Genomic DNA, 26,800 nt, shown 5'->3' with positions numbered 1-26,800 from the left:
TATTTGGGACAGTTATCACCAACACGGATCAACACGTGACCGTCCCTGTTCTTGGCGACCAACAGTAACAACGTTGTTCTAGGATAGGGTCATCAGACTAAGTCATTAGCCTGTTGCCTGAAAGGTTCACAACAACTTCATCTACAGCTGCTGTTGTTCCTGGACAACACAAACTATCAGACCAGACAGTCGGTAACCGTTTGCGTGAGGATAGAATTAGAAGAAGGCGACCTGTAAGAGCTGTTGTCTTGATGCAGCAACGTCGACGAAACAGACTTCAATGGGCCCAGACACATCGGATGTGGCCACAGATGCGCTGGAGAACTGTTTGGTTCAGTGATTAGTCAAGGTTTCTACTGCACCCAGCAGGTGGAAGAGCAAGGTTTTACCGACGTCGAAATGAGCGTTTTCCTCCTAACTGCATCCAGGAAGTCGACAGATTTGATGGAGGAAGTGCAATGATGTGGGCAGCAATATCTCATACCGGAAGACACAGTTGATGCATGTGCAGGGCGATCTAACGGCCCCGTGCTACAGTGCTGAAATTCTACGGCATCATGTTGTACCAATTATGCAGAATGGTGCAAATTTTCAGCTTGACAACGCAAGACCGCACACAGCTACTTTCCTTAACGCCAACAACATCCAAGTTCTGCCATGGCCATCAAAATCGCCGGATTTGAACCCTATTGAGCATCTTTGGGACGAACTGGATAGACATGTCCAACAAGGTCAATCTGCACTTCAGACATTGCAACAACTTATGAATGTGTTGCAAATGGAGTGGAATAGCATCCCTCGACAGTTTATTCGAAATTTGATTTCATCAATGGGAAGACGATGCCAAGCACTTATTGATGCCAACTGTAGACATACCAGATACTGAAGCGAAGTGACCTTGAACATTTCAAGTGCAATAAACATTCCTTACAAATTAACATTTGGACATTAGTGTGATGTTGAATAAATTCATTTATATCAAACATATTGTCACAGGGTGACAATTACGTATTTTAATTATCAAATGTTATATGCATTTTATTCATTTCAGATTGTTCAATACACTTTCATTCATTCATTCATTCACCTGTTTACTAATTCATCCATGCATTGTCATCGTATTCGTGTTGTGTTCTTGTGAAGTGGTGTCGTGTGGTTGTGAATAGTGTTTTGCTGAGTTAGGTATTTGTAGAACAAGTGAATATTTTATTAGAAATTGCAGAACAAGTTTTTTAGGGAGTGGTAGTAGTGTACGCATGTGTGTGAGCTTGTATAAAAGGATGAGCACGGATTAATTTAGAGATTAACAAGATTAACTTTAACGCAGTACGTCAGGGTGAATCTCACACCGAGATACCCTATACGGATATATATTCCTTTGCGGGAAATAAATATATATAACTGGTAAAAACTGAATCCATTTAAATCATTTTAATCTATTTTATAGTAGTTTATTGCTCATTATATGTGAGAGAAATTGTATGTGTGAATGTTTCATTTTCATTTTAGGTCATCGTCATAACTACAATTGGACTCATCATATCTGTTGGATCAAAATAAAATTAACTGAAACCTGCACCAACAATTCTTCTTGTTGTAAGACCCCGTGACAATGGCGCCCAACGTGCATTACCAACGACATGACGGTGACCAGTGGCAGTGATATCTGTGAATAGTAATAGAAACTGTAGAGATAGTTCGTGCGGTACCTGAAAATTGTGCGCATACAACTGTAAAAACAAATATTTACGTATGTAACATTATCTAGTGGTTGTTAATTGAATGATGATTATCAATCGAAACATCTATTTGAATCCAAATCCAGCTGAAAAAACACTAGAATTTCCCGTGTCTGTGTTTACGGGCGACGAGGGAATAAACTTAAATTTTACACATTGCAATATATAAGGAGTGTGACGTCACCAAAGAACCGAGAAAGTTCGGATTTCTTGCGAATCTGCCGTCGTCTGAGAAACTTTCGTGGAGTCATAGGAGACTACCAGTTCCTGACATCCGTGAATTCCGTGTTTGTGTCCGCAGAACTTGTGTATGTCCGTGAATTACTGTGAAGTCTATTTTTACACTAATTACCATACATTTTATAAGTACTTTCACTTTGTATTGTATTATGTCTGTATTTTTATATGTTCAACTTGTCAACTGTTTGTATATATGTCATTTGTTCGTATCATTCATCGTATGCAAGTGTGTAGTGTGTCTGAGAGTGTTGAAAATTAAACTTAAAATTTCAGATTTTCAATAGGTCCGTGTCAAAACTGGGTTGTACAGGGTGTATATTTTGACATGTTTGACTATTCTAATTTCTACTAACACTATTGCACAGTGTGGAAGAGTAGACAAAAAAAGAAGAAGTTGTTTTCGGGTTCAGATCAAGTTTCTTGGGTTTAGATTTCAGGAAGTTTTGTTCAGACTGAAAAAGGGGGTATTAAACATTTCTCATTGATTTCATCATCATTACTCTTTAAACCTAAATTTTATTTTATTTAAAGATTTCTTCTTCTTTTTTTTCTTTTTTTTTTTTTTTGCAGCATTTATTGGACATCAGTCTTAAGATCCTAGAGATTGTCAAGACAATTACTTAGTCTTAGTTATTAGTGTACAGGCTGTTTACTTCACCTTGCATATTATCATTTGTTGGTTTGAATTTTATGACTTTGCTAGATATATTTTAGCTGAGTTGCTATTACTCAAAATGACTGAAGGCAAAGGAGAAAGAAAGGACAAGTATGTCAGACGCTGGGAGAACGTTTTCATTTTCGTCAATTTCTCCAGTTGGTGGAGTGCAACAAGGTCTAAATCAAACTGCGAATTTTCAGAATTTCAGTTCCACTTCAAAGTTGCCAACATTTAGTGGGAATAAAGAGCCCCAAAAAGGGGAGGTAGCTTATGAAGTCTGGAGTTTTGAGGTCAAGTGTATGAGAAATCTTAAGGTTGTGCCAGAGGCAATTTTGCTCCAAATTTTTAGAAATTCACTAAAGGGAAATGCAAGGTCATTGTTAGTATCCCTAGGAGAGCAAGCTTCTGTTTCACAGGTCTTGGATAAGCTAGACGGTTTTTATGGCATGGTTAGCAGTAGTGAAACTTTAATGCAAGAATTTTACAATGATAGTCAAAGAGTCTATTGTTCAATATGGATCACGTTTAGCGTCTGTAGTTACTAAAGCAGTGAAATTAGCGCATATTGATAATACAGCAAAAGATGCTATGTTACCTAGTAAATTTTGGACAGGACTCAGAGGCAAGTCTCTCAGAAATGCTACGAGATATTTGTTTGATAGTATTAAAGATTTTCAAAGTCTTTTTAAGGAAATAAGAAAAGTAGAACAAGAGGAAATGTGTAGCAATAGTAAGTCAACTGCAAGGAAATCAACTACACAGATGAACGTAGCAACAGCCAAAGTAGATAAAGAAACAGACAAGCAAGAAATCTTAGATGCCTTGGGGAACATAGAGAGGGGACTGGAAAGAGTGGAGACACAGCAGGCTCACAGATTGGCCAATAGAGGTAGATCCTTTCAAAGAGGAAATTACAGGGGGCGAAGAGGATGGTTTCCAAATAGGGTACCCAGTTCAAGGTATCTTCACAGAACAGGTAACCCAGAAAACAAAACCGGTAACCTAAAAGAGGATTCTCTTCTATCGCAGGGCAGATAGAAGAGAACATAACCTCAAACTTTTAAAAGCCCTTCATTGCAAGAGAGGATGGTTGGTCCCTCAAATGAATCCAAAATTAAAGTGTGTGGCAAAGAAACTGTTTGTTTGATAGATAGTTCCATGGTAACAACTGTTTCAGAATTGTTTTTACAATTCTCTGCAAAATAAACCAGATTTACATGATATTACTGAATTTCAGTTAGATGTCTATGGAGCAAATGATGGTAATTTGCAATACGTAGGTTACATAGAAACAAATATCGAGGTTCCACATATGAATGAACCACTCTTTATTCCAGCTTTGGTAACAAAGGTTTCTGGCATCAATGCCAGGATACCTGTTATCATTGGAACAAATGTTCTGAAGTTTTGTAAAGATTTAACAAATGTTGGGGATGAAGCCTGGCAAAATGCAACACAAAGTATGTGTATGGACAATTGTGTGCCCGTAAAATCCACTAACATATTCCCTATTACAGTAGGCTCAAATGAAGTCAAATACGTCAAAGGTGTTGTTAGGAATGCTTCTACGGTTCAATCAGTACTGACAGAACAAGCTGAGAATGGCCAACAAGGTTTAGTTGTCTGTCCTAGACTGCTATGACTGAGGATTATAGGTAGAACAAAGACGGTAACTGTTAAGGTTTGTAACATTTCAGCAAGTGCAGTTAAGACTCTTCCAAAGACAAACATTTGTAATCTTGGGATCCACAGCCTGTAGCACCTAAGAAAGAAACCAATTTGACAGACTTAGGAGTGAAGATTAATACAGATAAATTGTCAGATCAAGAGACTAGAAAAGTTCAGAAGGTACTGGAGAAATGGCGGTATTTGTTTTCTACATCGCCCACAGATTTGGGTAAGACGGATGTGGTGAAGCACGAGATCCATCTTACAACGGACGTTCCATTTAGGGAGCCATATAGGCGAATTCCTCCAGGGATGATTGAGGAGGTAAGGCAGACACTAAAAGAGATGTTAGAGACAGGATCAATCCGTAAGTCCAATAGTCCCTATTGTTCGAAGATTGTATTATGCAGAAAAGCGGATAGGTCTTTAAGGTTTTGCATATATCTTAGAAAACTTAACAGCAGAACATTTTGAAATGCTTATCCACTACCTAGGATAGAGGATACTCTGGACAGGTTGGTAGATGCGAAATATTTTAGCAAACTAGACCTTAAATCTGGCTATTGGCAAGTGGAATTAAAAGAGGAAGACAAGATGAAAACAGCATTTACGATAGGCCCATTTGGTTTCTTTGAATGTAACAGGATGCCATTTGGTTTAACCAACGCACCTGCTACATTCCAAAGACTGATGGAAATGAGTATGGGTGACATGAATTTGAAGGAATATTTACTTTTTCTAGATGACATTTTGATATTTTCTAGTAAATTTTCAGAGCAATTGGAAAGATTATAATCTGTTTTTCAAAGATTACATGAGTACAAGTTAACACTTAATCCGAAGAAATGCGAGTTTCTAAAAAGTGAAGTTCGGTATCTGGGTCATGTGGTGTCTGAAAAGGGGATATTGACCGATCCAGGTAAAACGTCATCTCTCAGAATTTTTTTTTTTATAATTTATTAATTTTTTATTTCACAAATATTGACATAAGACAAAAAAAACATTTGCCATTTTTTTCTAACCACTTTCACACACTTTCATACTCACACTCATACATTTGTTGGTAAGTGCTTGCATTTTTAATATAATTATAAGAGAAAAATTATAACAATACAGAGGTCGAGTAAATAGATTAAAGTACATGTGGCTTCAAAAGTAGAAAAGAATATTTCTTGAAATAGCAAAATTATGATATTTTTTATGTTGTCAAAAAGTGTTTTCCATACATGCCAGGTATTTTCAAATTTTTGTATTTCTAAATTCTGATACGCAATACATTTTTCAACCTTGTATTTGTTGTATAGATAGAACAATAATTCCAAGAATCTTGGCAATTTGGTTTTTTTTTTTTCAAACAAGAAAAAATATATTGTTTTGTACATAGGATAAGGAAATTTGCAGTTCTGTTGCCTTTCGACTGAAGTCAGCATTTCGCAAATTCTATGGTCGTTATAACGATCTAGTTCGTCAATACAACCTCGCATTGGGTCAAATGCTGTCTGACGTGTTTCATACCGATTGTTAAGCCGTTCTTGGCACACTGATTTGACTGTGGATAACTCCGTTTACCTGATCAGGATATGGGGCTCACGGCGGATGTGACCGGTCAACAGGGGATACTTACTCCTCCTAGGCACCTGATCCCACCTCTGGTGTGTCCAGGGGTCCGTGTTTGCCCAACTATCTATTTTGTATTGCTTGTAGGAGTTATGAGATTGATCACTGTTCGTTATCTTCACCTTGCATTAGGCGCAAGACCAAAGAAATACCCAGAGCAGAAATGATTCCTATCCGAACATCTAGACCTCAGAAATCCAAAGGTGGATATGAGAATATTTTAGTCATAACCGACCATTGTTCCAGATATGCCATGGCAATTCCAACAAAAATCAGCTAGCATCGACAACAGCAAAGGTATTGTTTGTATGAACTTTTCATTTTCCATTACACTTTCCCAGCACGTATCCATTCAGATCAAGGGAGGAATTTCGAGAGTTCTGTAATCATAGAGTTGTGTCGTATAGCAGGAGTCAAGAAAAGCAGGACTACTCCCTATCACCCTATGGGGAATGGGCAAGTTGAAAGGTTTAATCAGACTCTTTTGAGAATGTTAGCTACCTTGGATGAGCATCAGAAACAAGATTGGAAAACTTATGTTTTGCCAGTGGTACATGCATATAATGCAACTAAACACGAGACTACATGGTATTCCCTTTACTATCTAATGCTTCGTTGTCACCCTCGTTTGGCAATAGATGCTTACTTTGGTATTAAAAATTCTAAGAAGCAGGTAAGAAGTAGGGAAAACTATGCTCAGAAATTACAAAGGAGATTAAACTTTGCATACAGAGTGGCAAGGGACAACATACAGAGGAAATCGGATATGTACAAACGGAATTATGATCAGAAGGTAAGATTTGAGAAGTTGGAAGAAGGTAATAGAGTTCTTGTTAGGAAGTTAGTGTTTTCAGGAAGATCGAAGTTATCGGACAAGTGGGAAAGAGATCCATATGTGGTGGTTGAATAGCCTGTTTCAAACTTTTCGGTTTATAGAGTTAGGAAAGAATCAGGTTGTGGAAAAATTAGAACATTAGATAGGAATTTATTATTATCATGTATGTGTCTCTCAAATTCAGATAGTACAGAATTTTCAAATAGAAAGCAAAGGCAGAAAAATTCAGTGCAGGAAGAACATAAAGTGCAAGAAGGTTCATTAGAATAAGAATCAGATAGTGATCATGATCAGGATATTATTTTTACTAAGAATGTTAGAAGTAAAAATATTCAAACAATTTCAAAATTCCATCAAAACTATCATCCAGTTTTGTTGGAGATTTCATCAGAAGCAGAATCGGGGCAGGGATCCTTTGCATCCACATCTGAATGGTTATAGTCGTAGAGAGTCCAGTTGTGGTAGAGCCAAGGAGATCCACAAGGGATAGAAAACCACCAGATAGATATGGTACTTGGGTTTCTCCTCAAAATGCCCAAATTTGGTATGTATAGGGGGAGAACATCACAGGTAAGAGAGACAAGTTGTTTTTGAATATGAATATATGGTTTTATGAGGGATTGGTCTACATGTGTATGATGCTGTAGTTAAGGATTGAACTTCATGATTTTGCACTTACATGGATATGAAGTAGAAGTAGTGTAGTTAAAATGGTGTTATAGCATACCATAGTAGACTTTAGAAAACTACGTTTGGAATATTTACATGTTGTACACTTGATGTGTTATGTTGAATTTATTTTGTATATAGATGTAGTTTAGATGTAGTTAAGCATATTAATCAGTATTTGGTTTTGCTTCAGGAAATGCCTGGAGACATTTCATTAATGTGACAATTACATATTTTAATTATCAAATGTTACATGCATTTTATTCATTTCAGATTGTTCAATACACTTTCATTCATTCATTCACCTGTTTACTAATTCATTCATGCATTGTTATCGTATTCGTGTTGTGTACTTGTGTGGTGGTGTCGCGTGGTTTGTCTTGTGAATAGTGTTTTGCTGAGTTAGGTATTTGTAGAACAAGTGAATATTTTATTAGAATCAGAACAAGTTTTTAGGGAGTGGTAGTAGTGTACGCATGTGTGATTAGAGATTAACAAGATTGACTTTAACGCAGTACGTCAGGGTGAATCTCACACCGAGATACCCTATACGGATATATATTCCTTTGCGGGAAATAAATATATATAACTGGTAAGAACTGAATTCATTTAAATCGTTTTAATCTATTTTATAGTAATTTATAGCTCAAATCATCTTATGTGAGAAATTGTATGTGTGAATGTTTCATTTTAGGCCATCGTCATTACTACAATTGGAGTCATCATATATGTTGGATCGAAATAAAATTAACTGAAACCTGTACCAAGAGTTCTTCTTATTGTAAGACCCCGTGACACGTCCTTGATAAATCTTGATTTTATTATATCCCCTAAAATCAGGTATGCATTTCTTTATTTGAAGAGTATATAAAACCAACATCATTACAATGTTATTGGACTTAAACGGTCTCTCACAATTTGTTCTCCTCTTTTAGAAATTATATCAATAGCATGAAAAGCACCAAACATGTTCCAAAAATATGGCTGTAGTGTTGGTTGACGAGGTCAAGTTGGATTTAAATCACCTTTACCCTTAGTTTAGAATTGACGGCAAGTCTGAGCCGTACTCGCCTATTAAATCTTTCCCTTGTGCAACAAGTGACCTCGAATCAATAATCCGAGCTTTAAATCCAAGATGCGCAACCGGTCATTAGTCACTTACAATAAATAAACTTTCATATGAGGAAGGGCATCAACATTTGTGAGATAAATACAATAGGTATATCGAATCAACATTTGAAAGAAAGTTCATATTGTTGATTAATAAAACCTCATTGATGTATTTAAATGTTGAGTTGAAGGCCATAGCAAGGTAATTTTTTCTTTTCATGTAAAAACTTTTAAGTATATTCTGACTTATAAGAATACAAAAACGGGTCAGCTAATGAAAGGAGCATAATTTGTGTCCATGGTAATTCCAACACTTTTGGAAGACCTGATCACCCAAGAATAGGTCGATATTGTCAATATGGAACTCCAACATCTTTTTGATATCAACTATTGTGGTGTAAAGTGTTGAAAAGTCATACATTTTGATGTTGTTGACTTTGGAAAAGTTTAAATTGACTAAAAGTAAAGTTTTGAAATCCACTTATGATTTACACCAAATATTCCGGCACAATAAAGCAGAAGTTTCTCCTTCACAAAAGTTAATATTTTCGTGAGGAGTAGAGATAAGGGCATAATTTTTTTATGTAAGTAAATAAATTTACAAGTTTTAAAAAGTCAAATGGACATTCATCACTGCAACTGAATCTCAATCAACTGTATGTTTGAACATTCACCAATCAAGGTATTCAGTGGAAAGGCCCACTTTTTATGGAACAATATTAGATACGATATTGTGATTAAGGAATAGATTGCTGAGAAAATAGCCACAATTTCAAGTTTATTAGTTAATGAAATACAGCCTTAACTTAGATTTTTGTTATAACTCATCATACATTTTAAGTTTATCATATTAATAGACGAATTCTATATAAGGAATTCATTGCAGCGAATGATATTTTCGTGATTAGGTGAAGTTCGTACATTTGCAGTGATTCTAAAAAGTGGTTTGATTTACATGTATTAAAGTCATCAATCCATAATATAACAATGAAATACTTCCATATTTTTTAATTCATATTCTAATGTGTATTTCGTAAAATGTTAAAATATCAATAATTTTATACATGCAACATATTCCTCAAAAACAGCCTACAATGGATAAAATCCTGATCCATTCCAATAAGTGGAACATAACTGTAAATAACAAATAATAGCATGAAATCCGCAACTGACATTGAACGATGAAAAGAGAAATTGTTGAACAACACAAATAAAAGATTAGTAATATGAATTTCGAAACTAACAAATACTTTTACCACAACATTTCACTAGTGTATATTGTCCTTCAATACTTCACAATCTAAATGTACATTATTTACTTAGAGGGAATGTGCTCCGTGACACAAATAATTTTCAGACAGTACCGATACATCATATCTGTCATTGAGTGTTCCAGAAGATCACGAGTTGAAATATTTGGCAGTAACAACAGCATTATCTCCCCGTATGAAAGTTTCATGGTTGCCTGGTATAATTTCAACCTTCAATTCTCCAGAACACACCTAAAGAGAAGGAATATCAACATTTGTCATGAAAAGACACAAACATATATATACAACAGGTTGTTAATAAAATTAAGGATGATCTCCCTCACGCATAGCTCTTATCCTTGAACGAATTTGACTCCACTTTTTTGGCACACTGTTTTTGCCTATAATAGCCCTAAAACGTCATTGTTATTTCGGATTTCAAACATTTTGGTTGAGCATCACTGAAGAGACATAATTTGTCGAAATGCGCATCTGGTGCATCAAAATTGGTACCGTATAAGTTTTACATACTAACATTTGTTTTTGATAAAATGTCAAAGAATCATCTTCGTTAACCAAGTATTTCGATCCCAAGATAATGGTTTGCAACTCTTATGAGGAAAGCTTTCCAATCTCAAAAAATTAGATCAATGAAACATCTTTATAAAATTTTCAAAGAGGATTATATCTAAATAATAAGATATTGGTGTGCTCTTTTCAGTTGTTAATTTTCACTACTTTCGTACCCACCTGAGAGAGTCCATAATCTGAGTCTTTGGACTGGAGTTTGCTGTCTGATGCCCTCAATAGACGAACAGGGCACCGAAGCTTTCCACTCAATGAAAATTCCTCAGCAATCAGTAGACGTCGGTAGAAAAAGCTTGCTGCTTTCTCTAGATCCTTCGCATTGGGGAACAACCCAGTCGACATCAAAACGTCTGCGGTAATTTTAACCCTAGTCTCAAAGTCGCTCCCTGAATTAAGTTGTTTTACCACCTGTAACATTACAATGTTTTATCATCATTTCAAGTTTTCTAAAACCAACCTTGTTCCAGACAGAGTATGAAGATTGAAGATTCAAGAATGATTTTAGTATCACCTGAGCAGTGTGTCCAGGAAGAAAGTGTTGGACAAAGCTACACAGAGCTTCTGTTTCAGCCATAGCATCGTTTTCAATAGTTTTACGATCTCTATACATTCCAGTGTAAACTGAGACAAAGTTGTGGGAGCCATCTAGCAAAATCATCTCATTGATGATCTCTCCTGCAGCCTCCATCTGAGTAGCTATTGCCATAGCAACACATGCACCGAAGGAATACCCTGATAACAAGTAAGGGCCACTCTTTTGTATGGTCTGAATAGACTGAAAAGTAATACTTCACAAGTTAACACAGCATTTCTTTTGAGAACATCAGATTGATTAACATTTTTGTTGACCAGAGTTATTTTATTCAATAAATTGTTGTAGCTTGTATATCTGGACAGACTCGCAGTTTTTTTCCTTTGGAAATGTTGTACTATTCAGATGGAACGTAATCTCTGTGGATACCTAATGTTACTGTTATGCAATATATTTGTACTTGATTGACACCTCTACCTAGACAAGATTCTAGACGCTCTATTTTCAGAACAACGTTTGTTAAGAGTTCACTAGAAAGTTTGCCTGCACTGAACACTTTCTAGGAATGGTATTTCCTAGAAGTTGGTTTTAGTATAAATTTGTGGTAATGAGCACTCTATGCAATTACATTTGGATATCAAAACATTAAGATTTGGATTTAACAGCCGGTTTGTGACAGCGTATTCTTGTGTGTCAATTCAAGCTCGGCAGTAAAAACATCGGGCGCTATTTTATTTGGCTTACTATAAGATAGTAATTTTTTTAGCGTTGATATATTTTTCTGTAAATGACTGTCAATATACCGGGTAAATTGTTAAATCTTTGAATTGTTTGCAATTGATTTCTGCTGGTTTTGGGTTAATTCTGACCCATAAGATTACCTGAAGATAATATGCAGCCATAGATGAGATTGAATCTAAAGGCACATCTGCTGAGCACTGTAGTCCATATATAGTGTGTGGAAGTTTCTCCACCAGGTCCATTAGACTAGTACAATCCCCTGAAAAAATAACACAAATTGCTGAAATAAACCACTTTTGCATTAGACCTAACCATCATCCATTCTCGGGCCATTTAATATTCAAAATATAATATACAAAGACGTTTGCTACCTTCCAAAGGGTGCACCAAAAAGAGTGTCTTGTCACTACTTTTCTTTTGAAGACATATGATGGATTCGTCTGGTATCATTTTGTCAAGCCGATATCTGAAAGAGTTGACTGTTTTATTTTCGGGCTCCTGCTGCTGGCATCCATTGTTGGACAAGTCCTGCAACTTCTTGATGGTGAGTTGCCTGATTTCTGTTGTGGACAAAACTGAGTCATAGTCTCTCTCTAGTAACTGTTTGATTTCTACACCCATCAAAGAGTCCAAACCAAGGTCACCTAGACTGACATCCATGCTGATAGTGCTCACATCTTTCACCCCTTCAAAGTTGATTTAACAATAAATGACACTTTACATTCCATTTGAAGCTAAATTCAGTGTGTTAAGCAAAAGAAAGAAATCCATAGATATTCAGACAATGTTAGTATATCTTTTAGAGATGGTTAACTTCAATATCAGAGATAGATTATAAGTCTTTATTCAAGATATTTGGATGTACAAATGTTTCTTTGCTGTTCTGTTTGAGAAATTTTTACTCAAATTGAGAAGTCACCAGTTGTAGGTGAAGTACCACAAATTTAGACCTATGCTTAGCGCTAAGGACTGTAGTAGTGAGGGTTCTTTAACGTGCCAACGCTTGCTGCATCACAGTACCTCCCTTTTAAAGGTCATAATTCTCACTTCTAAATGACAAGTGTGGGAGAAGGATCATTCACAGCCTATATTTACGTTTTATATTTGACGCGGTTGTGGCATGAGTAGGGCTTGAAGTCACGACCTCCCGGTCAGAAAGTGAATGTTAAACTGTACAAATGTAAACGCTACAGTCATACACACCAAGAATGTTGCAAACAGCTTGGACAACATCATGTCCACTTCCACTGCTTTTAGTCTCAGTTTTGGACTCAGCCTGAATAAAGCTAGACAAAACTGGTTCTGATCTATTTAAGAACTGGTCTAGAGTGGATAAGCATGACATCATTCTCTGAGGAAGTGTTCCACCAATCACTGAATCATTATTGCCCATGGTTTCCAAAACAACTCCAACATCCCCAATTGCACCCCATTGGATTGCAAGTCCTGCAAATTAAAAAGCTTCTTTCATTCCCATTTATCAAAGATGTTGTTTTACAGAAAATTGTATATTTTCTTTTAACCAAACTGGAACTTTACCTATCATTTAATTTACCTGGAAATCCCTCCATCTTTCTATGTTCACAAATTCTTTCCATAAATGAGTTGGCCAAGCCATAATTGGATTGCCCTGAATTTCCCCTTCCACAACTGACTGAAGAGAAAACAACAAACCAATCCAAACTCTCCCTGCATACATTCCTGGTAATTCTGTCAAGGTACATAGTTCCAAACACTTTTGGTTGACACACACTCTGGAACTGATCAACTGTCTGATTCTCTATCAGTCCATCTTTCAAGACCTAAACATAAGACTTGTTTCCAATTATCGAATTAAGTGATCTTTACCCACTGCATATCCTAATACATTATCATTATCGAATTAAGTGATCTTTACCCACTGCATATCCTAATACATTATCATTATCGAATTAAGTGATCTTTACCCACTGCATATCCTAATACATTATCATTATCGAATTAAGTGATCTTTACCCACTGCAGATCCTAATACATCAATATTTGAAGGAAAGAACTCTGATAGAGAAAGAAACTAACCATAGCTAGATGGAATATTCCTCCAACAGGTTTCACTTGACTGGTCTCCTCCACCAGTAATTTTGTGTCCTCTTCACTCTGAAGATCCCGCCTAGACACAATGACTTGAACTCCTTTCTTGTGCCACTTTTGAAGTTTCCTTTTCTGGTATCCTGATTTGATCCCTGACCTGGATGTAAGAACTAGACATTGAGCACCTCTCTCAATCAGCCATTCAGAGAGCTCCAGACCAAATCCTCCAAGTCCTCCAGTGATTATGTAGGCTTTGCCTGGATGACAAGAGGTCCTTGGGACAATTGATAAGTTGTGAGATGCAGTGTTAGCACCATTCTCTGAAACCTACAGAAAATGAATTTCAGTTGGTAAAGTCATGCCTTCTCTAAAGAAAATCAATAATAAAACACAATTTTCAAAATGTATTTTTAATCTGCCACTTTTAATCCCACCTTGATGAGAACTTTTCCAATATGTTTTCCTTGTGCCATGAATCTGAAAGCTTCCTCTAGTTGATCATTTTCAAATACAGAGCTATTTAAAGGCTGCACAGCACCGGATTGTATTCCTTCATCCATCAGTCGAGACACTTTCTGCCAGTCAGTGTTGTTCTCATCGAACAAGGCATCCAACAGAATACCATGAAAACTTATGTTTTTCAGAAAGATTGACATGCCTGGGCAAAATCAAATCAGTCATTAATCAATGTAGTATGCTGTGTAAAACAGTATATATGTATATCATTTTATTTTCATGAGGAGTTTATATGTTGCATACCTAAAGCAGTATTATTCGAGAGGTCGTATTTTCCTATTTCCAGAAATCTTCCGTGTTGGGCTACAACTTGTAAGCTGGCTTGTAATTTTTCTTCAGAGAGGGAATTCAAAACAACATCAACTCCTGCAACCCATGATAGAAAGATAATCATATACAACAGTAGCTATTTTGTTTTAGTTCACCTGAGCTATAAGCTCAAGTAAGTTTTTCTTATCACTTCTTGTCCAGCATTTTTTTGGTCCGTCCATAACCTTTACACATTTTTGACTTCTCCAGAACCACAGGGCCAATTTCAACCAAACTTGTCATGGGTATCATTAGGTAATTCAAAATTGTTTGAATAAATAGTCATACTCTTTTCAAATGGGAGATGATTAAGAAAAAGTAGAGATATGTTGGCATCTTTTAAAAGTCTTTGAATCAATGGACCAGAAAGACAAAACATTTTTAATGGATGGAGATTCAAACTAGTTCAAATCATGGCCCTGGGGGTAAGATTGGGCCACAATATAGGAGATCAAAGTTTTACAAAGGGATATCTAGTAAAAATCTTCTAACAGGGCCATGATTCATCATAATTATATGCAAACATCCTCAGTTAGTGAATATTCAATTTGTTTTTAATCATAAAAATTCGGGAGGTAAGGTTGGGCCACAATATGGGAACACAATTTTTTAATGGAATATACAGGGAAAACCCCTTTGCTCACGAGGAACAATGTTATGTTATGGTTAGTCATATTAATATGCAAGCATTCTCAGTTAATGCAGATTCAATTTTCTTCAAATCACAGCCTGTGGATTACGGGTAGGGAAGATCTAATCTCGGTTGAGATTTGGCTGGGCTGAATAGTTGGACTGAAGGCGTCAGTCCAAATATTGAGCCGATCTTAATCTCATCCGACATTAGGGAAGATTAGGCCTCAATAGGGGATGAAGTTTTAGATGAGAATAAGTATAATCTTTGATTCAAGTTCAGTTAGGTAAGAATCCCATGGTGCAAAGTTGGGGGTGATAATATAGGGTCAAAATTTGTCATGGGATTAGGGTGGTTGGTTGGTTGGTTGAATATTGCTCGAGAATTTTTCACTCATATGGAGATGTCACCATTGCTTGTGAAGGGCTGATAAATTTAGGCCTATCCTCAGTGCTTATGGCCTTTCAAGCAGGGAGGGATCTTTATCATGCCCATACCTGCTATGACACGGGGCCTCGGTTTTTGCGGATTCATCCAAAGGATCACCCTATTTAGTCACCTTTCATGACAAGTAAGGGATACTGACGACCTGGATACCCACGGAACTAAAATCTTCTTAAAGAGAAGAGCCAAGGAGACGCAGTTTAGTCTTGTGGCCCATGTGCCTTTTGTTTTGTTTCATGCAGGTGCACTCTACATAAAAATTTGCTGAAAGTATTCTCTTTTTAGTATGTTATCAAACAAAATTTAAGTGCAGTTTATTGTGGGTCATGGACTATTTGTCCTAGTCAAAAATTAACACCATCAGTATTGTGCTATATGAGTGCACTAAGCACTGTGTAAAATATGCTAAAATATAATAATATAAATGCCATTAATGTAAGTACAACTATGGTAAGCAAACTTACAGCAAGTACACCTACATTTCGCATAGTAAATATACAATTGCAATTTAACATTTTTAAAGACCCTTTTAACACATATTTGAATACCTTTTCCCTTGGTTACAGTTAGAATATTTTTTTCAAATGAAACATCTCTTGAATTGCAGAAGTGGTCATCCTGAAGTTGAGGAAATCTTGACTTCAAAAACTTTCTTTTTTCTTCAGACCCCACTGTAGTGAAGACCTCGCATCCATGATGCAGGGCTACAGAAATGGCTGCCTGTCCTACTCCACCACTACCAGAATGAATCAGGACTTTGTCTCCTGGATTTATCCTCCCTCTAATGACCAAGGCATAGTACACAGTAGAGTAAACAACAGGAACAGTAGCTGCCTGTTCTAAAGTCCAGTTCTCAGGAACTGACCACAGGAATTCTGGAGTTACATCAACATGTGTTGCAAGCCCCTGAAATGCAAATCTTTATACTTACATTGTATATGGATAGTTAGAACTATAGTTGATTCATCTTATTCAATAAATTGTGATTTCTTCTTCATGTTCAGAGATAAATGTTTCAAAATTACTGTTTAAAACGTTAGCTTTACAGACTTTATCAGCAGATACCTTCGCTGGAACTAAGCCCGCGACTTTCTTTCCTTCAGTGTTATATCCTGAAAATTCCATTCCCAAAATGCAATCTTGCTGAGCTAAATCTCCTGGAATGGCATCAGGTGGCAGTCTTCCAGTTGCCAACATTACATCTCGAAAGTTAAGAGCAGCATAACTGACAGAACACAGGGACTTTGAACGAGAGAATTTAAGAGGAGACTCCACCCATTGCAGACTTGACAAATCCCCTCTTGTCAAAACATTAACATAGGCATGGGTACCAGACTTCTTTTCAATCATTTTATCTGTGAATATGATGAAAGGAACTAGTAAGTTGTAAGTACTTTTTCCACTCCTTTTGATTATTATCAATACAATATGTTCAAAATAGATAATCTGTAAATATAAATTTGTTTAATGATGAGGATTTGTCTCAACAGAAACATCGTTGCGCTGATAAGAACAGGATTGACAGATTGACTGACGGACGAATGGGTTAAAAACATTATACCCTCCGCAATTCCTTGCACAGGGTATAAAATACACTAATTTTCTGAAAAGAAATGTATGTAAAACATAGATAACTCTTGATCTCCCATACTGAAATCTATGAATGGTGTAACTTGTTATAAAAATTTAATCTTTTGACCCAAACATTAACAAGGGTACCAGGAAGTTTATTGACAATGAGGGAAAGGATTCGTTTACTGTCAGTTGAATAATAGGCATCGTATTATCTACCAACAGAGAGATGGATAGCAATATACCCCTCTTTTTTTAAGGAAGTGTTTGAACTTAAAAGATTTTGTTTACCTTCTTCAATAGGGAGATGCCTATATGATCCCCAAACTCCATCTCTAAAAATGTTCATGACTAGATTTTTCTCTTGAATATTTGTGAAGACTTCCTCTGTAAGAGTTAGGCTATCTTTACCCCCATTTAGGATGCATCTGTAAAAGAAATGAAGAAGATTAATCAAACATTTCCTTTACACAATCCGTCATAGAAATGTAATCCAATTCATATCTATATCAGATACCTAATGTTAGCACCTCCTCCTTCTCTCCTCAAGCAGTTCACCATACCAACTACTCCATTTGGAACACCAGAGTTAGCCAACAACCATAACAATTTCTTAGATTTTCCATTTCCCGATTCCGATATCTTTGACTTCATATCCTCAAACCATGTACAACTATAACAGCTTACATCTATTTCTGATACAGGGACTTTTGGTTTAATCTTACTTAGTAAAAACAGGGATGACATGATACCATCGGATCTTTTGTATAAGAGATTTAAACCAATTTCCTGGAATATTTGGATCCAACGGTCTTCATTGCAGAAACAGTAAAGAGATCTTATGTCAAGATCCTCAATACTGGGGAGCTTTTCTTGCAAATAGAGCACTGCAAGCATGATTGGGAAGTTATCAGTCACTTCTTGTATCAAGAGAAATCCATGCTGATCAAGAGCTTGGGTAACATTTTGGAGAGTTTGTTTGAGATTTGCATGTTTGTGAAGCACATTTTGTAGGATTATCAGATTGGATGATTTTATGTTAGGTGGTGCATTTGAGATGTTCCATTGTTCTGGTGTTAGGTTGTAGAGATCTTTGTCCTCCTGAGTAACGTGATCTGTAGAGCCAGTAATTCTGTAATTGATGCTCATCATCGGGTGTGACAACATCTGAGGACAAACACTCTTGTACAAACAACCACTTCCTGCTTCCACTTCCAAGACACTGAGATTTGAACTTATACAGTTTTCAATCACAATATCCAAGGCAGGTTTCAAAACATTTGTCTGTGAAAGATTTGTCATTAGTCTATCATTCTGAATATGGCTGGTATTCATCTGTTGTTTGAGTAGGTCCAGCAACGATGTGCTTGCCTGGTATGGGAAGACAGTTTCCACTGATAGTTGACATTCCTCAGAAAGTTCTGCTAAAATGGTCTGGAGCGTTTCTTGCTTTATCACACTAGAAGTGCTTTGCTGTAGATTCTTCAAACTCTGTACTGCATAGTGTCTACACAGTGCAACATAGCTCTTGAGATCAGGTGTCTGGTTGATGTAGCTGTGTGCAATATATGGGACAAACTCGTACTTTTCCAGCATGGGAGGTTTGTGTTGCTGCTGTCTCCGTGGAGCAGTAGTGGCATGCAGACCATGGATTGTCACTCCTCCTGACCAACATCTGTCTGTGTACTTATCAACTTTTACAAACAAAACTAAAAAAAATCAATAGGCATTTGTAATTAATTAACCCTTAATAATTAACTTAATAAAAATAATCTGAAACTAAATGGAATACACATTGTATTTGGGATATACTGCGATATACTGATATAATACTTGGCTTAAAGAATCTTTTTTAAAAAGGAGTACTGCATAAGAGTGTATATCCACTACAAGGTTTTTCAATGATGACCTGTAGTGACTGACCTTTTGATACCAAGTCAAGTTCTTCCTCTCTTGATAACAAAGCTATATGTGAAGTATCAAATAAATCAAGCAAAAAATGTCGTCTGTAGAGTATCTACAAGCTTTTCTTCCTGTAGTGACTTTGACCTTTTGATCCCAAAATCAAAAAGTTTCTTCCTCTTTTGATAACAAAGCAACTTCTGAAGTATTAAGTTAATCAAGCACAAAAAAGTCACCCGTAGAGTGTCTACAAGCTTTTTCTATGAAGTCCCGTAGTGACCTTGCCTGATCTTTTGACCCCAAAATCAATAAAGTATTTTCTCTCTTAATAACAAAGCTACCTCTGAAGTATTAAAGCAATTGAGTTAATAATGTAGCCTGTAGAGCATATACAAGCTCAGTATTACACATACACTTGCACACACGAACAGTCCGTCACTATATTCCCTTTCGCAATAGGATAATGAAGCAAAATGATATACGAGTTTTCTTTACCTGACTGATCCTTTTCGTTGGTATAAACATTTTTTCCATGGTGGAGTGGATTTATTGTGACCGATTTAATTCTGGTTGGGAGACATAAGCCATTACCAGAAAGGTGTAAAATTGACATCTGTAACATTGTATCTAGGAAGGAAATCCAGTTGTTCTTCCAAATTAGCTCTCCATATTTTCCTGGAAAACATATAACAGGAAAGTAATTTACCTCCATCCTATTTGTATAGTACGTTCTTCCATAGATTCATATTTGTGAACACACTGTACATTCATATTTACTAGTACCATTGATCTCTGCAGCTGAGATTCCCCTGAAGTCTGCTCCATAGTCATATCCCCTGAGTCTGAGTTCTTTGTAGACATCAGCACTACTAAGTTCCATGACTGGCCTGTCTGTGATTGGTAGTGTTTCTGCTTCTGATGGCTCTATCTGTCTTATCTTTCCACTGACAGATAATAATCCACTCTCACTGATCTCAAAGTCTCCTGTAGTCTGCATTATCAGAACCTTGAATTTCACTTTTCCTAAACAAAAAATCAATATATAATTCACTGCAATCTCAATTGCATTCTATTCTGAATTTTTCAAATATATCTTGGAATTTATTAAAATGACTATCACAGATTATAATCAGTGCATTACGTACCTTCAGAAGGTAGAATGGTAGCCTTATGAATCATGACATCACTGAACTTAACCGGCATTTCTTCCCAGGTCTGATGCTGAACCTTGGCCAGAGCTTGCCAAGCTAGAACCAGATACCCCGTGGCGGGAAACAACACCCTTCCATCAATGCAATGCCCTTTCAGGAAGTTGTCAGGGGAATCTGGACCAATTGTAAACTCTGTTACAAACCCAGAATCTCCACCAGATCCAGCTATCATATCTTCAGGAGTGGGAACATCCCAATCCATAGAGTGATTCCATTGAGCCTGGATTACAGGAGAAATCATGGGAGTTCCTCTTGGGACTGGGAAATTCACTGCAGGGTATAGTTTCAGGGGACTCATTCTCACACCATGAGTGTAACATCTGAGAGAAAAAATAAGATAGCACGAATATCCATCAGTTGCTTTGTGTTTAAGTACTGTGTTTTAAAATACATGGTATTATGATACGTACTTCCCAAGTGCCATATAGAAATGCTCAACATTGTCTGTGTGACCTCTTTTCATTAGTCCAACATTGCAGCAGCTGGGTTTGAGAGTCCTTTTTAAGATGGCCTGTAGCAAACAGTGTGGAGCTATCTCAATCACGTTAGCATTGTCTGGAATATGCTTCAATGCTTCATAAAACAACACTGGGCTTACAAGGTTGTTGACATGATATTCAGCTGAAGAATATTGGGCCATGTTGCTGTCCCAACCTTCCTCTGGAATTGAAGAACTAATCCACTTCTTGCTCCTTGGTTTTGGTTTGATCACCTGTATTCCAAATATTTCAATGACCAATGCATACCTGATTTACTTAAGACAAATTTGGCGCTTTATTACTACATGTATAATATCTTTACAAAATGAACAACAATGATTCCTCTTCAAGTTTGAAATGGTGTACCAAAGTCGCTTACATTTTGATTATTATATATGCTTGGACTTTTGAGGAAAGTTACTGTGAACGTGGATATTTCCACGTGTTGTTAAGACATATTTCCTTTTGCAAACCAAATACATGTACATATGTTTAATGACATGCTGTTAGTATCTTTAATTAATAAATTGCTTAACTATGGAAACAGTACGGGTGGGGGTAATTTTCTAAGAAAACCTTATAATAAAGTATTTAGTGTAAATACCTTATCCCGTTTACAGTAATACATGTTTGATGAGAGAAATTTGCATTTCAGTTTAGAGAAGGACTTGTACCCTGTTCATGTCGCATACCTTGTCTAGAGCTGCCTTGAGCACGGGGGCAATTTTAGCCATGTAGTAGGAGTGGAAAGCCACTCCTGAACTATTGACCTCTTTAGCAAAGACATTTTTCTCCTTTAGCTGGTTCACAAATGTGGCCACGGCCTCTTTGGGTCCTGAGATGGTAACGGTGTCTTCAGAATTGTGACAGGCTGGGACCACTCCAGGTGGGCATTGAGCACAGGCCTCCTCCCATGTCATCCCTATATTGTAATTAATGCATCATCTTAAATTTCAGTTTACATTCACTGTATTGAGCCTGATTTGCTGAATTATTGTGAACACAGGTAGTTACAAAGATTTTGAAATCTCCTGAAAAAGAAATCACTTAAGGTGGGTCCTTAGTCCTGAATTTTTGGGGTTTAGGTAGCATTTTTTTTGTTTGGAATCAATAGATTAACATTCAGAGTAATGAAAAAAAGGCAAATTAGTTAAGGATTTCCATATTAATTTTCATTACAGTCACTACTGAAGTCATGTACCCCTATGTAGATTTTTATGAAATTCATTGGAAACAGTTATCTGTTGTTATTTTAAAATGAAAAAAAATAATAATTTAAATTGCATTTATTTATCAGGAAACATGTCAATAACTAAAACACATGTCATTTTCAATATGTTCATCAAGTTTTAGTATAATAAGTGCAAAATTATTGAATTAGCCTTATTCTCCAAAATGTTAAAAAACAAACTAATATGGACACAACTTCCTTACAGTATGGTTTACATATCATTTTTTCTGTTTATATTAGTAGATGTACATCTGTTGTAGTTATTTATGAAAAAAAAATCCATACCTTTCCTTAATAATTTCAAATCTATAGCTTCCAGAGTATGTATACCCCCATAAAAAACCTAAGTCTGGCACCATACAGCTGAGCTATTCAAAACCACTGATGGATTAAAATTTTATGTAATTACACGAAAAGACACAGATAATAATTCCTTATCACCTTGGTAAAATGTTTGTGAAAAATATAGGAAATCTATTGCATAATGGACTTGATAAATAATTTAATGAAAACAGAGTTATTGTCCTTGGATTCAATATTTTGAAACACATTATTGACTATTCAAATATAACTAAGACTTTTGAAATATTTATGGCTAACAAGATTTTTTACAATAACTATTGAAAAAGACTCCAACAAAATTTATGTTCCAGTCATTGAATTATTGACTTTGGAAAATCTTATGACGTCACAGGAGTGTGGAACTACGTTAAATAGAATTTTACTGCAAATATAACCAGTCATATGCGACGTTTCCCAATGATATGTAATTTTTTGTGGTATTTCAGGTACAATTTACTTTCGTCGTATCTTGTTTCTAAAAAAATCGGGGTATCTTACCAAGTCTGTTTTAGAGTTTGCATATTTTGAAAGTGCCTTGTTGTGGCAAGTAAAGTCTTTAGTAAACTCTTATGTATTATAGAAGGTTGTAGATATGGACATTACTAAGTTATTGTAGCAAAGAAAGGAAGAAAACTTTATGGATCAATCAGAGATCTAGTCTAGGATCTAGTTATATGGTCAAACAACTAAAACAACCAAGCAGCTATACAAAGTACATTGATAGCAATATTACTACACCACAAAATTTAAACTTATTTTGGAAATCAAACAAAAATTCTCATCAAGGAGAAGAAAAAAAGATTTAAAAAAGAATGGCAGAAACATCACACATGACCCCCAAGTGGTCGATTCCATATATACAGATGCAAAAAAAAATGACAATAACAGTGAGTCAAATCACTTCTATGGAATTTGGCATGCCTTAAAACTTCTTTTCCTTCAAAAGATGTGGAAACTTGCTGGTTGGCATTATAACATGAAGGGAAAAAATGTGACGGACTAGACCACAATGGAACCCATATGCAGTCCACGTATATTTGGACGAGCGGGAATATATAATTTTCGTAATAACAGGAAATATTATAATTTCAACCTCTTCTAACTAGATGTGATGAATCTGATGGACTTCATTACACATTAGTATAATTCAAATCTATATATAGATCTCACACAATAAAAAATAACTGAATTAGACAGAGTACAAAAATTAATTCAGAAAACAATGAGACTAAGTTTTATGACTTTTGTTAAAATAATCCAACAGTAATGAAAAAGAAATTTAACGTGCATCTCTACTCATTCAATAACCAAATAAAAAAATAAAGATTCCTCAGTTGTATTGTAGAGTATTGTAGAGCATTGTAGAGTAAAATCAAGAAAACTACATTTGACACGAAGTCGCATACACCTTGTAAAAAGCAATCAACTGTGACGAAACTTAAACTTCAATTGTACATATGTAAAAGTATTTAACCATATACCAAATCTCAGCTTCCTTAAACAAAGCATAATGAAAAAAGATGTGTTTGTGAAACACTGATGCCCCATTACCATGAATACGGCAGCAAAATAATTTTGGTACCCAAAGAAAGATCTTGTCACAAGGATTACACATGTGAAACATAAAAGCCCAATCACTAACTATTAAAAAAGGTATGGCCAAGGTTAAAGTTTTTGTGAACAAATAGAAAAAGGGACAGACAGAAACTAAAATCTACGCGCTCCTGAATCTCCGATTACGTGGGTATAAAAAGTACGGGAAAACAAGTGGAACTATATTCAGCACAAGGTCCCAAAAACCTAGTAAAAGTCACTCAACTGTGGCGAAATTCAATTTAACATAAGCTGTATCAACATAGAATAGAAAATCACATCTCTAATTTCAGTTTTCTAAATTGAATCATAGTAAAAATGAAAGTCCGGACAGCTATATTCGGCACAAAGTCCCATGTATCTCTAAAACTCATTCAACTCTGATGAAACTTAAACTTGATCTGTAAACATGTAGTAGTAAACCACAGGCTAAATTTCAGCTACCTAAATCAAAATATGATGAAAAAAGTGCGGTGAACCTAATGGGACAGTCTGACTGACCGACGGACGGGTGGACAGACAACCAGACAAAGAGGAAACCTGTAGACTCATTTGGTTTCCCTGGAAGGTGACTAATGAATGACTGTTGCAACATTATGGAAAGAATCTAACCCACCAACAGCAGCCATTCCTCCTGGTGGAAGGTTGGACTCTCTGATGCATCGTCCTCTCCAGTAAGCAGCAAGAACCGTCTCCCCAGCTGTCAGTGATCCATCTGCATAAGCACACCCCAGCTCTCCTACAGAATGTCCAACAATTCCATCTGGTGCAATACCTATCACTCTCAATGTGTCCACCAAAGCTACCTAAGTTGTATTAAAAGAGGCATTTCATTTTGTGGGAATACTTGGCTATCCACTAAAATCCTATATACACAAGTATATACCAATCAAGCCTATTTGTCATCAATAAATTTCATGCATAAATGATTGCATAGTTTTTTTTACCTGAATAGCAGCGATGCAAATGAAAGAATTGACAGTGTCTTCAAAAGCAGATTCTTCAGCTGTCATCATCAAATCATAGAGCTTCACACCATGCACTGACAAAACTGCATCTGACTTCAAGATGGAGTTCTTGAAGACATCAAAAACCATCATGTCTCTTCCCATGCCATGCCACTGTGTTCCCATCCCAGAGAAAACAAACCAAGTTGGTCTCTTCTCTCCATTGTATGGCTAAAGTGAAAAATAAAGAAGCGAACATAAATAAGACATAAAAATGCTCTTCAGAAAGTCAAATAAGAAATTAATCTTCAGAATCCTTCAGATTAAAAGATTTATAAAATGTACCTGAATAAGATTCATATTGGTGTCATCGGACCCATTGAGGATAGTAAATCCCTTGTACATTTCAACTGAGATATCCACATTCGCACTTTCATTCAGCAAAGCATGCATTCCTAAATTTTGCTTATTGTTTTGAGCCATCTGTAAAATTTTCTGTACACCATCAAATGTTCTGCTGGAGTAGACGAACAATCTCTTCGATGTGTTTGCATCGTGATTGCTTTCTGTTTGCTCTTCTGGAGATTGCAAGATCACATGAACATTTGAGCCTCCAAATCCAAAAGAGTTGACCCCAACAAATCCCTCCTTCATGGTCATGTTTTGTGTGACAACTTGTAGTCTTCCATCATTCAGGCCCGGAATGTCTGGATTTGCTTCCTTGTAGTGTAAGTTGGCAGGGATGACACCCTTTTCCATCCCAATAATGACCTTTGCAATAGCTGCCAGACCTGAATACAAAGTACATATAGCATGATATCTGGTGAGCTAGATATGTTTTGATGGACTGAAATATATAGGTATCTTAAAGTCAATATTCTTACCAGAGGCAGGTTCAGCATGACCCATATTAGACTTGACAGACCCTATAGGTAGTGGCCCCTCCCTGTCCTTGCAGAACACATCCACGATAGTGTTGACCTCCTGGGGATCACCCGCCTTGGTCCCTGTCCCATGAGCCTCCACATACACCACTTTATTAGGTGCCACCCCAGCATCTTCATACACACCGTACAGCAGTCTCTTTTGGATATCACCTGATGGGAAGGTGATTCCTTGTTCTTTTTTACCATCTGAGTTTGTTTTTGAGTGAACCACTCTGCTGTAGATCCTCTTCGCATCAGGCTTCATTTGAAGGTACACCACCACTATCCCTTCGCTTCGGCAATAGCCATTTCCTAGTTATAGAGTTTGTCAAATTAATTTTTACATCTAGGTATAATTGGACAACCATACATTGAAGATGTAGGCATAGTGAGAAGCCCTGTGACTCTTGACCTTTGACCTGAAACATAACAGTGTCACAGTGTCTTTCTTGACTAATCTGTCCATGAAGTTTGATGACTTTATCAGGTAAGTTTTCCATCAGAAAATCAGATAATGTATAAATAGTCAAAATCTATATCACACTTTGATCTGAATATCAACATATGTACAAATGTAAGGTTCAAGACTGCATTTGGTGTATGAATACCGTAGTAGAAATCCTCATCATCTCTGATCTTTTGACCCTGTGACCTTCAAATGATCAAACTGTCAATGAATTTTGATCACTATCAGGTGAAGAGTTCTCTTAATCAAATGGTGTATAAATAACAAAAATCCCAATCACCTTTTGATCTGAAAATCAACATGAAGACAATCTACGTACAGGGTTCAGTTGGGAAAACATTTTGCGACATCTGACCCTTTGATCTGAAAATCAATAGGGCTACTTCATCACACATTATCAATATACTTATTTGATAGTATCAGGTATAGAATTCCCTTGACTTGACCTGAAAATCATCATCTTGTCATGATCAACACACCGTATTTAGGAGGACTGGGTTGTTGTAGCCACTTT

The 26,800-nt window shown here is 36.3% G+C and overlaps 1 protein-coding gene, 2 long non-coding RNA genes and 1 pseudogene across 4 annotated transcripts in view; 3 read left to right on the top strand and 1 right to left on the bottom strand.

Annotated features, from left to right (window-relative positions):
* Nucleotides 1-2,747: 2,747 nt before the first annotated feature.
* On the top strand, nt 2,748-5,059 carry LOC125674507 (uncharacterized; annotated as a pseudogene).
* Nucleotides 5,060-7,750: 2,691 nt separating this feature from the next.
* Nucleotides 7,751-10,049, top strand: LOC130053945 (uncharacterized). The gene is made up of 2 exons (XR_008802161.1): nt 7,751-8,266; nt 8,362-10,049. It is a non-coding gene; the product is annotated as an uncharacterized LOC130053945 (long non-coding RNA).
* LOC130053943 (fatty acid synthase-like) overlaps nt 9,530-26,800 on the bottom strand; it is a 30,023-nt gene continuing 12,752 nt past the window's right edge. The window contains exons 6-28 of one of the 2 annotated variants that reach the window (XM_056161722.1): nt 25,779-26,132; nt 25,240-25,685; nt 24,895-25,125; nt 24,564-24,753; nt 21,474-21,703; nt 20,713-21,014; nt 20,237-20,622; nt 19,875-20,114; nt 19,587-19,766; nt 17,707-18,898; nt 17,481-17,617; nt 16,683-16,972; nt 16,166-16,523; nt 14,477-14,599; nt 14,152-14,375; nt 13,706-14,044; nt 13,203-13,449; nt 12,851-13,093; nt 12,019-12,333; nt 11,788-11,906; nt 10,886-11,149; nt 10,537-10,782; nt 9,530-10,038 (exon numbers count right to left, since the gene is read on the bottom strand). In XM_056161722.1, coding sequence (XP_056017697.1) covers nt 9,937-10,038; nt 10,537-10,782; nt 10,886-11,149; nt 11,788-11,906; nt 12,019-12,333; nt 12,851-13,093; nt 13,203-13,449; nt 13,706-14,044; nt 14,152-14,375; nt 14,477-14,599; nt 16,166-16,523; nt 16,683-16,972; nt 17,481-17,617; nt 17,707-18,898; nt 19,587-19,766; nt 19,875-20,114; nt 20,237-20,622; nt 20,713-21,014; nt 21,474-21,703; nt 24,564-24,753; nt 24,895-25,125; nt 25,240-25,685; nt 25,779-26,132 — 6,758 coding nt within the window. In that variant the 3' untranslated portion in view covers nt 9,530-9,936. Of the gene's footprint in view, nt 10,039-10,536; nt 10,783-10,885; nt 11,150-11,787; nt 11,907-12,018; nt 12,334-12,850; nt 13,094-13,186; nt 13,450-13,705; nt 14,045-14,151; nt 14,376-14,476; nt 14,600-16,165; nt 16,524-16,682; nt 16,973-17,480; nt 17,618-17,706; nt 18,899-19,586; nt 19,767-19,874; nt 20,115-20,236; nt 20,623-20,712; nt 21,015-21,473; nt 21,704-24,563; nt 24,754-24,894; nt 25,126-25,239; nt 25,686-25,778; nt 26,133-26,800 lie in introns of those variants that run through there. The other variant, XM_056161723.1, reaches the window with a different exon arrangement.
* On the top strand, nt 16,225-21,325 carry LOC130053944 (uncharacterized). Its single transcript, XR_008802160.1, has 2 exons — nt 16,225-17,003; nt 20,305-21,325. It is a non-coding gene; the product is annotated as an uncharacterized LOC130053944 (long non-coding RNA).

The sequence above is a fragment of the Ostrea edulis genome, chromosome 4, assembly GCF_947568905.1.
Source record: "Ostrea edulis chromosome 4, xbOstEdul1.1, whole genome shotgun sequence".
Lineage (NCBI taxonomy): Eukaryota > Metazoa > Mollusca > Bivalvia > Ostreida > Ostreidae > Ostrea > Ostrea edulis.
This window is presented reverse-complemented; position numbering and strand designations above follow the sequence as displayed.